Raw genomic sequence first — 17,227 nt, forward strand, 5'->3', positions numbered from 1 at the left:
TAGACAGCGGTGCAGGCAAGGATTACAGGCAGGGTATCCAGGCTAGGTGAGCAGGCAGAGAGTCAGGCATGGTATCCAGGCAAAGCGTCAGGTGAGGTATCCAGGAGCAGAGAGACAGGGAGAGGAGGAAAACATTCCAGCAGGGAATCCCTGGTTTGCAGAGGTATTTATGTCTCAGCCCCAAAATGAGAATCATGTGCCTACAACAGAAACTGGGGAAAACCAGAAACGCTGGAATAAGGAGCAATGGACCAGAACATGGACCGGAACATGAACCGGAATGCGGACTTCACAGACTGGACCATGACACTATCTGCTCCTCGATGTCCCTGTTACTGTTGGGCGGTCTATAAAAAACACCCAGTAGAGTTATTGACCCCTTACTGTTTCTAACTTCCACCCACAGAGACTCAGTAGACAATCCTTCCATGACTTCCTCCTTTTCTGCAGCCATGTCACTATCTCTGATCAACAGTGCCATGCCCCAACCTCTTTTGCCTCCCTCCCAGTATTTTCTGAAACATCTAAAGCCTGGCACTCTTAAGTAACCATTCCTGCCCCTGAGCCATCCAAGTCTCTGTAATGGCCACAACATCATAGCTCCAAGTACTGATCCACGCTCTAAGCTCATCTGCTTTGTTCATGATGCTTCTTGCATTAAAGTAGACACATCTCAATCCATTGGTCTGAGCACATCCCTTCTCTATCACCTGCCTATCCTCCCTCTAGCACTGTCTCCAAGCTTTCTCTAATTGTGAGGCAACTGCCCCTTCCTCTGTCTCTTCAGTTCGGTTCCCACCTCCCCACCCCCAGCAATCCTAGTTTAAACTCTCCCCTATAGCCATAGCAAACTTCTCTGCCAGGAAATTGGTCCCCCTGGGATTCAAGTGCAACCTGTCCTGTTTGTACAGGTCACTCCTGCCCCAAAAGAGGTCCCAATGATCCAGAAATCTGAATCCCTTGCACTTGAAGTGTTTGCCTTTGTACCTACAAACTGTCAATACTGCTGACCCTGATTTCCCATTGTGACTCCTTAAACCTGCCACTTTAACCACCTTGTTCATCATCTAGCCCAGTATTTTAACTGCGGCCCAATGATTGGGGCAGGAATAATCCACGCAGATCCAAACCTTGAAGCCCGATCACTCATCCATCAAGGACCTTGATGCAGTCTACCAGCATCATCCCTATAGCGCATGAACTTCTTAGTATCCAGAAATTCATCTCAATTTGTTTTCAAAGAACTCTCCAAAGCCGGCTAAAGCTGAGAACCCCAAGATTCACCAAAATTCGCAGTTTAAAAAAGATCACCTCGGCTCCCTGGCCGGGGTAACGTTGTCTCTGAGTCTGCTAGATCTGTCCCTCCCTGAGCCCCGTTGTTTGGTTTTGCCGCTTTGAAGATGGATATATAAGGGCAGAGAAATGTGGCCGGCGGGTGCGCCCAAAATCGTCGCGTCTCTCCCCGAGGAACTGGGGACTCGACCAGCAGAGGGAGAGTTTTAAACAGTTTACTCAAAATTGTGAAATACTCCCAGCTTTAAATCTGATTCACACGCTTCAGCGTCACCCGTATATGGAGTCTATTGCGCTTGAATTCAGCGGAAGTTGTGGCTGGGGCGCGCAGGTTTGGCTATAAAAGTTTGCAGTCCTGACAGGGAGCGCGCAGATTAAGACAAAGTGGTTCGGAGTGAGAGCAGCCTGCAGCAGAAATGGCACAAGGTAAATGCGCTTCAAGTCCATGGAAAAGACAGCCGCGGGTTTTAAACTTGCGGGCAAAGTATTGCTTTTCACTTACAAATACTAACCGTACTGTAAATTATTAGGGCTTAGAAAGGAGAAGTTAAAAATGTGTTGAGTTTGAAGTAATTGTTGAATTATTGCATATATTTCACGAGGCTCTACTAGAAATTGCTAGTGAATGAAGAGAATGAGAGTCATCGCTTTGTGGTTTGCAGAATTCAAAGAGATAACGGTTTGGGTTAGTTTATTTAACAACACGCTCTTGTATGTGTCCTTTTCACAGCACTCGAGGTGGCTAGCACAGATCTGCAGTATCAGGTCAATAACACGGCGCACAACACGGACAATTTCGGCTTCAAGCGACTGATTGTCAGACGGGGCAGTCACTTTACTATCATTGTGAACTTCACATCGCGGGGCTACAAGCCACCAAGTGACCAGATCTCCTTCATCGTGGAATCAGGTAAAAGGGGGCAAGATGCGATTCAGATACGTCTTGGTAAGGCTGGGAATGAAAGAACTTGCATTTTTACAGACGCTGTCAGAAGACATCCCAAAGCATTTTACAGTATGAAGTATCTGTGAGAAGGTCGCTGTTGTAGTGATGGGAACGCAGTGAAATGCTGACCAGCCTACGCCCTTGACTGAAATGGAAACAGAATAGGTAGCAGGGTACTCCACCTCGGCAGAGGGGAAAATCTGAATCAGCTGGGAGCAGTCCTCAAGTCTTGTTAGGTTGTGATGGCAGAGTATTAATCTGAAGCACTCTTCTCCTCTGTCAACAGATGCTTCCTGACCAAACTGTGTGAGTACACACTGACAGCTATGAACAAAATTATTTCTACGTTATCACATGGATCAAGGGGTAAAATTGGTTTGGGATATGGGGAATAATTGATTTCCATAAGACATAGGAGCAGAATTAGACCATTTGGCCCATCAAGTCTGTTCTGCCATTCTATCATGACCAATTTATTATCCCTCTCAACTCCATTATTCTCCCTTTTCCCCGTAACTTTTGACACCTTTACTAACCAAGAAACTATCAACCTCCACTTTAAGTATACACAATGACTTGGTCTCCACAGCTGTCTGGAAATGAATTCCACAAATTCACCACCCTCTGGTTAAAGAAATTCTTCCTCATCTTCGTTCTGAAAGGATATCCTTCTATTCTGTGGTTGTACCCTCTTGTCCAAGACGCTCCCACTGTGTCCCCACTACTGAAGTATCTCTTGGACTTGGTCCCATTCTGCTCCAACACCATAACCATGATGTAATTTTAAGTCCCAGAACTGAAGCACTCTACCAGTGCTGGCCTTACTTCATTGTTGACTCTAAACTCTAGAATTCTCTTCCTAAGTCTCTCCATCTCTATCTTTCTTTCCCATTTTAAGAAGCATCTTAACATCTACCTTCCTGACAAAGCTTTTGCTCACATGCATAATGCATAAAATGCTGGAGGAGCTCAGTAGGTCAGTCAGCATCTATGGAAATGAATGAACAGCCAACATTTTGGGCTAGGATCCTTCTTCAGCACTGAAAAGGACAGGGGGAGATGCCAGAATGAAAAAGTGATGGCGGGGGATAGGGGGTGCTGGGGGGAGGAGAAAGAGGACTATCTAGAAAGTGATAGGTGAAGCCAGGTTGGTGGGAAGGTAAAGGCTTGGTGAAGAAGGGATGCTTTCAGTATCTCCTCAGCTTCAGTTTTAAATAAATGTGAATTGCTGCTGAAGTTATTATGCACACTTCCCTTCATAATAAAGTCATTTTAGCATTGAAAAATATTGTTTGCGTTGAAAAATATTATTAAGTTTTATAGCTTTGAACATTCAAGAATGCTTATCTTTGATATCAAAACCGATCCTGCTGTTAAATTGCATAATTCTGCATCTTAGACCAGTCTGATAATCTGTAGAACAGTACTTCAAGCATTGAAATTGTTTTTTTAGCACTCTCAAGGCATTTTACGATTACTTTTACTTAACCTACTTTTATTTTTCTATGAAAAAGGGAAATATTGTTATTAGCCTGTCTCGAGTAGCCATAGCAAGAATCATTAGTTCACTAGGGTTTAATTAATTTACTTTGGAATTACGACATTAACACCACTGAGAAGCAGTCATTTTCCAAATGTGAGTCTGCAGTACAAGCTCAGAACAAGAAAGCAAGAATGAATCAATGTTACAGGCAAACTTCAGCATTTGCTTATCACATAGCTGCAGTATCTTCAGCATCTCCACAGGGGCTTCTGAAGATACAAGCTGCACTCAGCAGCTCTGCTTACAAACGTGCTCCACACGAAGTCAAGTGTGTGAGTCAGTCTGTTTGTGATTTCCATAAGAACATACGATTCTCCACTACCCATATGAATTCACAACTGTATCATGTATCAAGTTGAGTAAGTAATTCGCCTGTTGGCTATGTCAATTCCAATCTAACAGTGAACCCTAAGAGAGGATGTTGTGGAGCTGTTGATCTGATATTTATTTATTTCTTTATTGAGATACAGTGTGGAATAGGCTCTTCCAGCCCTTCGAGTCATGCTGTCCAGCAATCCCACCCCCCCTCCCCCGATTTAACCTTAGCCTTACCACGGGACAACTTACAATGCCCTATTAACCTACCAACCTAATGCCTTTGGATTGTGGGAGGAAACCAGAGCACCTGGAGGAAATCCCTGCAGTCACAGGGAGAACATACAAACTCCTTACAGGAAGCACCGGGAATTGAAGCCGGGGTCATCCATACTGTAAGGAATTGTGCTAACCACTACTCTGCCATGCCCAAAAGATTTTCAGTAACTGAAATGAACATTAAAAATGAATTTAAAATGTGTTGTAATTCAGCAGAGCAGAAGAGACGGAGAAAGAGGAGCACCATTCCTGACTGTTCCACTTACTGGTTTGATTTTGTTTGGTTTACAGGCAAATTAAATACTTAATTATTGACGGCTGTCTCACCAGAAATTTTCATCACTTAACACAATCTGCAATTGGTCTTTATCACCCCATGACCTTTTATGGTGAGAATAGCACTGAATATAGAGAAAGTTCAATGGAGTTCAAGATCAGAATGCTTGCAACACAGTGAGTGAGCTGCAGTGTGGGACAACTATACCGGAACTTCAGAAATAATGCATTAGATGTCAGGAGTTTAACACCATCCCATGATTTGGAATTGGTTTAATACTATTACATGTACCAAGGTGCAGTGAATAAATTGTTCATAACGATCATTATGTCTGGAATTAATATTCATTATGATTGTAATAAAATGGTCATACAGGTAATTTCATTACAACTGTGCTTTGAAGTAATACAAGGGAAACAAAATCAAAGTGTAGAATAAAGTGTTAGAGTTGCAGTGAAAATGCAGTGCAGGCAGACAATAAAGTGCAAGGCCGCGATGAGAACTAGTTTGTGAGGCCAAGAGTCCATCTTACTGTACTAGGGGAATATACAGTAGTCTTATAATAGTGGGACAGAAGCTGTCCTTGAGGCCGGTGGTATGTGCTTTCAAGTGTTTGTATCTTCCGCCTGATGGAAGAGAGATAAAGAGAACCTTTAGCTTTCAACCCTTTCGACTTCAACTCTGTTGATATAAACATGGGCCTGTGTAATATCTCCTTCCTGGTATCAATGACCAGTTCTTTTGTTTTGCTGATATTTAAGGAAAGGCTGTCGTTGTGACACCATGGTAGTAGGCTCTCTGATCTCCTTCCTGTACTCCAACTCACTGCTATCTGAGATTCAGCCGATTGTAAGTGGTGTCATCTGCAGACCTGTAGATGGAGCTAGAACAGAATTGGGCCACAAAGTTGTGAGTGTACAGGGAGTAGTGTAGGGGGCTGAAGTTACAGTCCAGTGGTGGGGATAATAGTGATTGGGAAAAGTGAAATGAACAAATGTTACTTCCTCTTTCTTTAATGTTAGAACCATCTTGGTACTTGAAAATAATTCTTGGGGGGAGGACTTCCGGGTCATCAAGGGAATGGCGGCGTAAGGAAAAGGTCTCTCGACAAAAAAGAAGGTAAACTGCCCCAAAATCGAATTTAGACAAATACTTAATATTGCATAACTATATTAATAAAAGGGGCAAGGATGATGCCTAAGAACAAGATTAAAAAGTCCGCTTCGAAGGCTGATAAACATAAAGAGATGCAGCAAGGCGAAGGGCCTAGCTCCCCCACGGCAAGCCAGGACGGAGATAATGAGGGGGAATCGGTGACTCTGTCTTTGATTCTTGGAGAGATTCGTGAGTTCCGACAAGATAACAGCAAACAGCTGGAAGATATTAAAGGAGAAATAGTAAAAACTAACTCGCGGATAGATGAAGCCGAAGCGAGGATTGTTGGAATTGAAGAGAAGCTACAAAACGCCGAGGAAGTGATAGCAGAAATGCTGAAGCTGCAAGACCAGCTCCAGTGGAAACTAATAGATCAAGAAGGCCGCTCGAGAAGGGAAAATGTGAGGATCTACGGAGTTCCCGAAGGAACCGAAGGTAAACCCGGATTGATGATTCCCTTCGTGGAGAAGCTGCTTAGAGAGAACCTTGATATACCGGCCGCAAAAGACCTACAGATAGAAAGGGCCCACCACACGTTGGCACCACAGCCTCCGGCAGGCGCCCAGCCCAGATCGATTCTGATCAGATTTCTCAGTTACAGAACGAAGGAAGAGGTGCTTAAAAGAGCATGGCAAAAGAAAGGTTTCATGTGGAACAACTACAAAATCAGTTTAGACCACGACTACGCACCGGGGATTCTTGCCAGACGGAAGGAATATACAGAAACACGGAGAGTCCTGAAGGAAAACAACATCAGATTCCAGACCCTGTATCCAGCTCGGCTGAGAGTCTTTTACGACGAAGGGACAAAAACTTACGCTACGGTGGAGGAGGCAACGTCGGACTTGGCAGACCAGGGACTACCTATTAAAGTTATCACCCAACCGGAGTCGCTACTGGAGAGGATTCGGCAGAAGTCGTGGCAGTTAGTGGGGCGAGGACGCTCCACTCGAACCAGAGTGTCAAACTACAAGGAAAATCTGCAAATATTCAGACGCGAATGTACAGAGAATACAGATTAATTAAGAGAAATGACTGAAAAGAGTAAATCGGACTTAAAAGTAAAATGAAAACTGGTAACTGAAAATAAACTAGGCGGAATAACTTGAATGATAGCAATATGGTCGAGACATAAATAGGAGAAAATTCTCTATGATTATTCAAACTGCTGAGGGCCCTCCAACACAGGGTGAAGATAGAGGTTATCCCTCTGAACTGAGGCGGGTTGGTGCTCAGGCCTCACTGTGGGAAGTCGGGAAAAATTTTCAAATGTTATACGTTCAGAAATGTCTAGGGTGTGGTTATATGTCTTGGTTTACTGTTGAGAAGGGATTGCTTACTGTTTGGTTAGAAAAGGAGAGTGCTTTTATTCTACTAGAGAAAAATGCAAACTGAATTGGTAAAAATAATTTCCTATAATGTTAATGGGGTTTTGAATCCAATTAAAAGAAATAAGATTATGTCTAAATTGAAAAAAGAGAGGGCACAAATAGCTTTCCTCCAGGAAACACATATGAGCCAATCTGAACATGGAAAATTAAAAAGAATGGGCTTTAAGCATGTATTTTATTCATCATATAAATTGAGTCACAAACGAGGGGTAGCTACTTTAATATCAAGTACTCTTAATTATGAACATATTTCAGAGACTAGAGACAAAGAAGGACGGTTTGTAAAAATCACAGGAAGAATAGAAGGTACAGAAATAACATTGCTGAATATTTATGCTCCTCCAGGTAGTGAATGGTCATTTTATAGACACATTTTTGATCTAATGGTCAGTTCTCGAGGGGTAGTAATTTGTGGAGGGGATTTTAATATTAGATTAAATCCTATATTAGATTCTTCAAGAATAGTTACTCAGAATAAACTTCTGACTCGGAAAGTGAATTCATTGATGGAGGAGTTGGGAATTATAGATGTCTGGAGGGAATTACACCCTACTAGTAAAGATTATACATATTACTCTTTCCCTCATTCAGCCTATTCAAGGATAGACTATTTCTTTATCTTTAATACAGATAGACTCAGGATAAAAAACTGTAATATTGCAACAATTGATCTGTCGGATCATAGCCCAGTCTCTATGTCTCTAATCCTGTAAAGGAAAATGAGGAAAACACTATGGAGGCTAAACTCACATATACTTAATAACCCAAAAGTAATGGAGAGATTAAGGGGAGAAATCAAAGAATATCTAGACCTTAATGACACGGGAGAAACATCACCAGTGATTTTATGGGATACATTGAAAGCTGTACTGAGAGGGAAAATTATTTCCATTACTACTCACATGAAAAAAATCAATGCACAAAAATTAGCAGGCCTTCAACGAAAATTAAAACAACTTCAAGTTGTAGATAGCAACAAAAGTAATTCAAATCAAAAACAGGAAATTAGGAAATTGTAAAGTGAAATTGATGATATTTATACGTTGGAAACTCAAAGAAATTTTCTTTACCTGAGACAAAAGAATTATGAAGTAGGAGGTAAATCAGCTAGATTATTAGCATATAAATTACGAAAACAACAAGCAGACAATACAATTCATAAAATAAAGAATCCAAAGACAAAGCTTGTGGAGAGTACAATAGGGAAAATTCAAGAGAGTTTTGAAACATATTATCGAGAGCTGTACTCCCAACCCTGGGCCCCCAATGAGCCCTATATAGACAGTGTATTGAATTTTTTAGATCTACCTAAACTTACAGATTTACAAAATGAAAGTTTATTAGAACCAGTAACTGTCAAAGAACTGAACGTGGCCATCTCTAGGTTAAAGGCTGGAAAGTCCCCGGGTTCTGATGGGTTTACCTCAGAGTGGTACAAGTCCCTGAAGACACAGTTAGCCCCATTACTACTTAACACCTTTAATTGGATCTTGCAGAGAGGAGAAACTCCATCTTCCTGGAGAGAAGCGATTATTTCAGTTATTCCTAAAGAGGGTAAAGATAAACTAGAATGTGGCAATTATCGGCCAATTAGTGTTCTTAATTTAGATTACAAACTATTTACATCTATATTAGCGTGCAGATTGGAAAAGCTTTTACCTGGCCTAATCCATTTAGACCAGACTGGATTTATTCAACAAAGACAAACACAGGACAACATAAGGAGAACTCTGCACATATTAGAACAGGTTAATAAGAATGAGACAGAGACAATGGTAGTAGGATTGGACGCTGAGAAAGCTTTTGATTCGGTTAGTTGGGCATTCCTATACAGAGTGTTAGGAAGATTCGGCTTTCAAGAAAGGTTTATTAAAGTAATTCAGACTCTATATGATAGCCCTACAGCCCGAATTAAGATAAATGGGGACCTCTCTGACTCCTTCATTTTAGAGAGAGGCACTAGACAGGGATGCCCAATTTCTCCTCTCCTTTTTGCGCTATATATTGAACCACTTGCCCAACTAATAAGACAGAGCGAAATCGTAAAAGGTATCAAGGTGGCAGGGATTGAACAGAAAGTGGCGTTATTCGCAGATGATGTTTTGGTCTATCTGAGTGAACCAGAAAAATCATTTATAGGATTGTTTACACTGTTGGATGACTTTGGGAAAATATCAGGTTATAAAATAAATGTAAAGAAAACGCAGGTTATGTCCCTAAATTATACACCATCCAAAAAATTGCAGGATACATATGATCTTAAGTGGGAAGCTAAATCATTAAAATATTTAGGAATAACCCTGCCGAAGGATCTTTCAACACTGTCACAGGTAAATTATGGGCCATTAATCTCAGAGATAAAAGCAGATATGCATAGATGGAATCTTATCCCCTTTTTAAGTTTAAATTCAAGGATAAATACTATAAAAATGAATGTTCTTCCTCGGTTATTATATCTTTTCCGTACTTTACCAGTGGAGGTGGATGATAATCAATTCAGGGAATGGGACAAATGGATTTCCTGCTTCATTTGGCAAGGAAGGAAACCTAGAATTCGATATAACATCTTACAGTTAGGGAAGGAAAGAGGAGGTATGGTTCTTCCTTGCCTGAGAAATTATTTTTATGCCTCACAGATAACCCCTCTGTTATATTGGTGTAATAGGGAATATAAGGCTAGATGGAAGGAAATAGAATTTGGATTAGTTGACAGTTTTCCTCTTCAGGCCTCAATAGCTGACAAAGGATTGATGGCCCAGTTGGAAAAATTTAATAATGCTTGGATAAATCTTACATTAAAAGTATGGCAGAAGGTGGTTAATTCATGTGGAATTAATAACATGCTAAAACTCTTTAGATGGTGTGCATATGATACCGAATTCCTTCCCAACAGAGGAGATAAAAGATTTGAGCTATGGATAAAGAAAGGTCTTACAACCTACCTCTCATTTATAGATAAAAGAGTATTACAAAGTTTCCAAATCCTGCAGGACAAACATGGCCTAGAACATAATGACTTTTTTAGGTACCTTCAAATACGAAACTATGTTAACCAGAGTTGTAGATATACAGACCTATCAACAGTAGAATTAGAATTTTTCAAGATTCTGAATTCGGCTTGCAGTTCAATACCTAGTAAATCAGTTTCTCGCCTATATAATGCACTCTCCCATGCTAAAAATGTAAATACACTGTATATTAAAGAGAAGTGGGAGAAAGAAGCGGGGTTGGTACTTTCAGAGGAGGCTTGGGGGAAAATCTGCAGCTTTCAATGGTCCTCGACTAATTCTTTGACCTGGAGAGAACATTGTTGGAAAAACATTGTAAGATACTTCAAGACCCCATATCAGGAAAAATATAAAGATACAAATGTGATGTGTTGGAGAAGGTGCGGCTCCAAGGAGGCAAATCATTTTCATATTTTCTGGGATTGCCCTAAATTAAGTCTATTTTGGGAAGGTATTCATAGAACATTAGTTAAGGTACTTAGGTCCCAGATACCCCTGAACTTTGAGACGCTCTATTTGGGGCATGTATTGTTCCTTGAACAGAAGGAAGATATAAAGTTGCTGCAGGCCCTCTTAGCGGCAAGTAAGAAATCAATCACTAGAAAATGGCTAAATCCAATACCACCTACATTAGAAGATTGGTACGAAATTATCTTGGAAATATTTAAAATGGAAAAGTTGACTTACTCCCTGAGAACTCAAAAAGAAACATTTTATCAAATCTGGAATAAATGAATTGAATATATAACCCCAATGCGAGCAGACTTTAGATGACTCTCCTAATGATTTATATTGCTCTTCTCATCAACACAGTAATATTGCTAACGTAAGCACCCCTAGTCTAAATGTTTGTTGTTTTTTTTTGGAAAATAGAGAATTAACACAAGTAAAGGGAAAGATTTGGGAAAGGGATAAAACAAAATGAAGAAATTAAGTAAATAAGTACATAGGGATTGGATAATTATGTCTGCGGGCAGAAACAAGCACGAACAAATTGGGATATAAACACCTACAATGGTTGGTATATAGGCTTGTATGCAACATTTTGGACCAGTGGAAATGGTCCAGAAGGGTTGTATGGAAACTATTATTACCATTTTTCTTAACAACTAATTTCATTACTTAGCCTAATAGGTTAGATTTACCACAGTACATAATTATCTATTTAAATGTTTATTTTCCTTTTATATCATCTCAATGTGTACTTAAGAATGTATAAATAATTGTAGTTTTATACATATAAAAAAATGGAAAAGGTTATATGTGTGAAAAAAGTACATGATAATTGTGAATTCCTTATCCAAATAAAAATAAAATTTAAAAAAAAAGAAAATAATTCTTGATAGAAGACTCAAGTAACTTTATTCTTTTAAACCAAGAAAAACAATCTACTCTCCTAGTGATAAGGCATATTACTTCAAACTATTTGAGATATCTGAAAACCATTTATTATAGAGACATGTTTCACAAATGATCCTTATTTGTTCATGAAATGTGGAGCTAATATTTCTCTGTTTGCAAGTTTAAAATCAGGAGAAAAATAAATTAATAGCCCATCTTAAATATGTCAGATATTTCTTAGAGTTATCGAGACATACAGAACAGAAAGATAAGAAAAAGTTAAAATTTATTTGCCACATGTACATCAAAACATACAGTGAAACAAGTCATTTCAGGAACAGCTACTTCCCCTCTGCCATCAGATTTCTGAATGGACGAAGAACCCATGAACACTACCTTACTATATATTTCCCTCTCTTTTTGCACTGTTTAATTAATTCATGTATTTCTTTATATAGTGCTTATAAAAAGTATTCACCCTCCTTAGAAGTTTTCTTGTTTTTTTTGTTTTGCAACATTGAATCACAATGGATTTAAGTTGGCTTTTTTGACACTGATCAACAGAAAGGACTCTTTTATGTCAAAGTGGAAGCAGATCTCTACAAAATGATCTAAATTAATCACAAATATAAAACACAAAATAATTGATTGCATAAGTGTTTACTCCCTTTAATATAACACACCAAATCATTATTGGTGCAGCCAACTGGTTTTAGAAGTCACACAATTAGTTAAATGGAGACCTGTTTTTAGAGATCTGCATGTTGTTAAGGTGTTTCAATTGATTGTAGTAAAAATACGCCTGTATCTGGAAGGTCCAACTGTTGGTGAGTCAGTATTTAGACAAAAAACTGCACCATCAAGACAAAAGAACACTCCAAGCACCTCTGAAAAGTACAAGTCAGGAGATGGATACAATAAAATTTCCATGTCACTGAATATCCCTTGGAATATAGTTATGTCAGTCATAAAGTAATGGAAAGAGTATAGTACAGCTGCTTAGAGCAGGCCATCCTCAAAAAATGAGTGACCGTGCAAGAAGGGGACCAGTGAGGGAGACCACCAATAGACTTATGACAGCTGAAGTTACAAGCTTCAATGGCTGAGATGGGAGAAACTGAGTTTACATCAGCTGTTGCTCAGGTTCTTCACCAGTTTCAGATTTATGGGCAGTGGCAAAGAGAAAGCCACTGTTGAAAAAAACTTTAAAATTTAACTTTTTGGCCATCAGACTAAACGTTATTTTTGGCATTAGGTAAACACCACACATCATCAAAAACACACATCCCTACTGTGAAGCATGGAGGTGGCTGCATTATACTGTGGGAATGCTTCATTGCAGCAGAGCCTGGAAGGCTTGGGAAGGTAGAGGGTAAAATGAATGCAGCAAAATATAGCAAAATCCTGGAAGAAAACCTGATGCAGTCTGTAAGAGAGTTGCGACTTGGGAGAAGATTTGTTTTCCAGCAAGACAATGACCCCAAGCATAAAGCCAAAGCTACATAGGAATGGCTGAAAAACAACAAGGTTAATGTCTCAGAGATGCCAAGTCAGAGTCCAGATCTCAATCCAATTGAGAATTTATGACTGGACTTGAAAAGGGCTGTTCAGTCACGATCCCCAAGCAATCTGAAAGAGCTTGAGCAGTTTGGTAAAGACGAATGGGGAAAAATTGCAATATCCAGATGTGAAAAGCTGATAGAAAACTATCCACACAGACTCAAGGCTGTAATTTCAGCCAAAAGTACATCAAATAAATACTGACTTGGTGGGGGTGAGTAATTATGCAATCAATTATTTTGTGTTTAATAATTGTAATAAATTTAGACCAATTTGTAGAAATTTGTTTTCACTTTGATATGAAAGATTCTCTTCCATTGATCAGTGTAAAAAAATCCAAATTAAATCCACTGTGAGTCAATGTTGTAAAACAATAAGACATGAAAACTTCCGGTGGCGGGGGCAGGGGGGGGGGGGCTGGTGGTGAGTACTTTTTATAGGCACTGTATATACTTATTATCATAATTTATAGTTTTTATTGTTATGTATTACAATGCACTCCTGCCCCAAAACAACAAATTTCACTATATTAAATAGTGATGTTAAATCCGATTCAGATTCTGATTCCGATAAATCAAATCAGCGAGGACTGTGTTGGGCAGCCTGCGAGTGTCACCATACTTCTGGTGCCAACATAGCATGCTCACAACTCACCAACCCTCAGCAGACATCTCTGGTAAGGGGGGGAAAGTGGAGCACCCTGAACGAAAAAGAGGCTCTTTGACTCAAGAATCCATGACAACCAGCAACAGAGTGACACTCATCCAATTGCTGATCTCAATTTTATTCTCCCCAATGGCCCCCAGATTCTACCAGTCACCCACCCACTAGGGGCAGTTGACAGTGGTCAGTTAGCCTGTAGGATAATATAATTAGTGGAAATATACATGGTTCACAGCCACTAACATTGAGTTGGGGTTCACTTTAAGAGGCTGGTCTGACATGATGATGGAATTACGTAAAGTACTTTTAGCATGCTTTGTGTTCAGTGTTTAGAGTTCAATAAATAAGTTGTTACAGATTTTATAAAACATAAAATGCTTCCACCATTTTATTTGCGAAAACCTACAAGCCTGCAAAAGTGGAAGGAAACTGAAGCACCTAGGGGGAACCCACATGGTTGCGGGGAGATTAAATTAAATCAGACAGCACCTAAGGTCAGGATTGAATGCAGGATGATGGGGCTGTGAGGCAGCAGCGCAAATGGTACCTCTGGTCTGCCTGTGTGTCACCATTTATTTCAAGTCAAAGTCAAAGTAAACTTATTGTCAAAGTACTTATATGTCACCATACACTACCTTGAGATTCATTTTCTTGAGACATTTGCAGGAAAATAGGATTTATGAAAAAAAACTATACATAAACACTGACAAACAACCAAGGTGAAAAGAAAGCAATTTTTACAGATAAATAATTAAATAAGTAAATAGTACTGAGAAAACGATTTGTAGAATTTTCGAAAGCTTGTCTGTAGGTTGTGGTTTATTTTTTGCTGATTCATGTTTATTTCAGAATTGTTTTCAAGAATGCATTGACCTAATTCACATGTCCCAATCTACTCTGATGTACTAATCTTAAAATACATTATTGTCACATTATTATTACCACAGAAAAAATGTCATTGGAAAAGTATAGCTTGAGTAGGCAGAAGCAACATGCTTCGTTGAAAGAGAAATTATGTTCAATGTCGTGATGATAGTTATAAGACACTTGAACACGTGCCATATGAAAGGCTGTGGGTAGTACAAGGTGGACATATCCACTCGTTCCTCCCCACTGATCTCCCTCCTGGTACTGATCCTTGAAACCGGAACCAATGTTGCATCTGCCCATACACCTTCTCCCTCACTGCCATTCATGGCCCCAAACAGTCCTTCCAGGTGAGACGACACTTCACCTGTGAGTCTATTGGTGTCATCTATTCTACCCGGTGCTCCCAGTACATTAGCACATTCCAAAGATGTACAGGTTGGGGTTAGAAAGTTAACGGCACACTATGTTGGTGCCCCAGCACAATACTCGTGCTGTGTTGATCGTTGACACAAATGACACATTTCACTGTGTGTTTCTATGTTCCGAGGTACACGTGACAAATAAGGCTGATCTACCTTAATCTGTCTAGCTAAATGTGGATGTTCAGAGTGAATAAAATGCTGCTCTGTCAGGGTAGGTACTTTGTGTTGTTTCACATTGGAGAGTCAGGAATTGAGGGAGTTACCTCAGGATAAGAGGTTGACCACTTCAGTCTGAGATGAGAATTAATTCCGTTCCTCCTAAGATTTGTGATTATGTGTATTTCTCCCCAGTAGTTGTGTGTTATCTGTCCAGGTGACTCTTACAGTTCATCCCACTGGCAAATCCAAACTCACACTATCACAAACATCCTATTTGTCATATCCACGCCCCCAGACAACTTCTCTGCACCTTAAAAATAACTTTTTATCATCTCTTTCCTAGTTCTGACTAAGGATTTTTTACTTAGAGCATTATTTCTGTTTCTCTTTCCATAGATATGACCTGCTTTCAGTACTTGCAGCCGTCTTGTTTTGGTTTCCATTTGTTTTTCATTTCATTTGGTTTTCAGTATTCAGTTGAAAATTTGGGACTTACAAAACTGTCTTAAGCTGGTGACAAAAACTATTCAAAGCTGTAGTTCATCTCCATGGTCAAGGTACAATTTTAAACAAGAGTGATCAGAGGATGAATGAACTTCTGTAGACAGGAGCTATGAGGGCGTGGATAACTTCATTCACCTCAACAATGAGCCGATTTCATAACCTGTGGACTCATCTTCAAGGACTCAGCAACTCAAGTTCTCACTATCATCTATCGATCTATTTATTATTATCTTACAAATACAGCTGTATTTGCACAGCTTGTCTCTTTTGCACAATGGTTGTTTGTCACTCTTTGTTCATGTGTAGTTTTTCATTGACTCCATTACAGATATCCCACCTCTCCCGGAAGTTCTGGGAGTCTCCCGCATACGAATAGTGGCTCCCTGATGCCCGAAAATTATATACAATATCACGGAAATCAATTTTTTTGAGAGAAAGCAAGGGAGAGCGTTGGAGAGACCACGAGAAAGAGAGAGCGAGAGCGTGAGAGAGAGTGCCAGAGAGAGAGAGAGAGAGAGAGAGAGAGCACGCCATGGCAGAGTGTTCCAAAAAAAGAAAATATAAAACGTATGTCACCCCAGGCTACCCTAAAGTGTACCCCTGCCTAATAGGGGTCAAAATAATGACAGTGTTGCTCACTGCACTGTTTGCAATAGTGACTTTTCTATTGCCCATAGTGGGTTAAGACTGTAAAAGACGTATTGAGGTAAGTTTAACGGGTGTCATTCGTTCATTAGCATAGCTAACACTATTTAAACTAGCTGGCTAGCTGCTAAGGAGCTACTCTATTGCAGACATCCCACCTCTCCTGGGAGTTCCTGGAGTCTCCCGCAATTTGATGGTGGTACCTCCCTGAAATGAGTTTTTGCAGGGAGGGATGTCTGCCATTATATTTCTTTGTTCTACTGTGAATTCCAGCAAGAAAATTAACCTCAAAGTCATATATGGTGACATGTGCATACTTTGATAAAAAAATAATTTGAACTTTGAAAGGTTTCCAAGAACAATTTCAGAATTGAGAGACACAGGAATCTGGAGCAATAGTAACAGGACATTATGACTATTAGAGCCTTCTGATGCTCTTTACAAAGGAAGAAAGCAAAAGTTGTGAGGGTGTTTCTTAAAGTTACAAAGGTATTGACTGGGTAGCTGTGGAGGAGATGATTCTGTGAGTCTAAAAGTAAGAGCCATTTATAAGGAAATCATTGACAGAGAATTCAACAGGAACTTCTTTATCCACAGAGAACAGTGGAAAGTTCTGCAAACTTATTCCCACGTGGAAAATGCAGGGAATGATACAGATGTCAATAAGTGGAAAAGAGAACAGAGGGAAGGAATGAACAACAAGTTGTATGGATGAATTTTAATTATGTGGGAAGCAGAAAGAATCAATTGTCGTGGCATTATTGAGTTATACAGCAGGGAAACAGGACCTCCAGCCTAACGTCCATGCCGAATGCTGTTCCCAGTGGTTAGCGTCATCTGCCCCTGTTTGGCCCGT

General features: G+C 39.9%; 1 protein-coding gene across 1 annotated transcript in view; it reads left to right on the forward strand.

The window, feature by feature from the left end:
* Positions 1 to 1,584: 1,584 nt before the first annotated feature.
* Positions 1,585 to 17,227, forward strand: part of LOC134342865 (protein-glutamine gamma-glutamyltransferase 2-like) — a 61,080-nt gene continuing 45,437 nt past the window's right edge. Inside the window, exons 1-2 of the mRNA XM_063041523.1 lie at positions 1,585 to 1,719; positions 2,024 to 2,203. Of these exons, the coding sequence (XP_062897593.1) occupies positions 1,710 to 1,719; positions 2,024 to 2,203 (190 nt within the window). The 5' untranslated portion in view covers positions 1,585 to 1,709. The remainder of the gene's footprint in view (positions 1,720 to 2,023; positions 2,204 to 17,227) is intronic.

This window comes from Mobula hypostoma, chromosome 2 (genome assembly GCF_963921235.1).
Source record: "Mobula hypostoma chromosome 2, sMobHyp1.1, whole genome shotgun sequence".
Taxonomy (NCBI): domain Eukaryota; kingdom Metazoa; phylum Chordata; class Chondrichthyes; order Myliobatiformes; family Myliobatidae; genus Mobula; species Mobula hypostoma.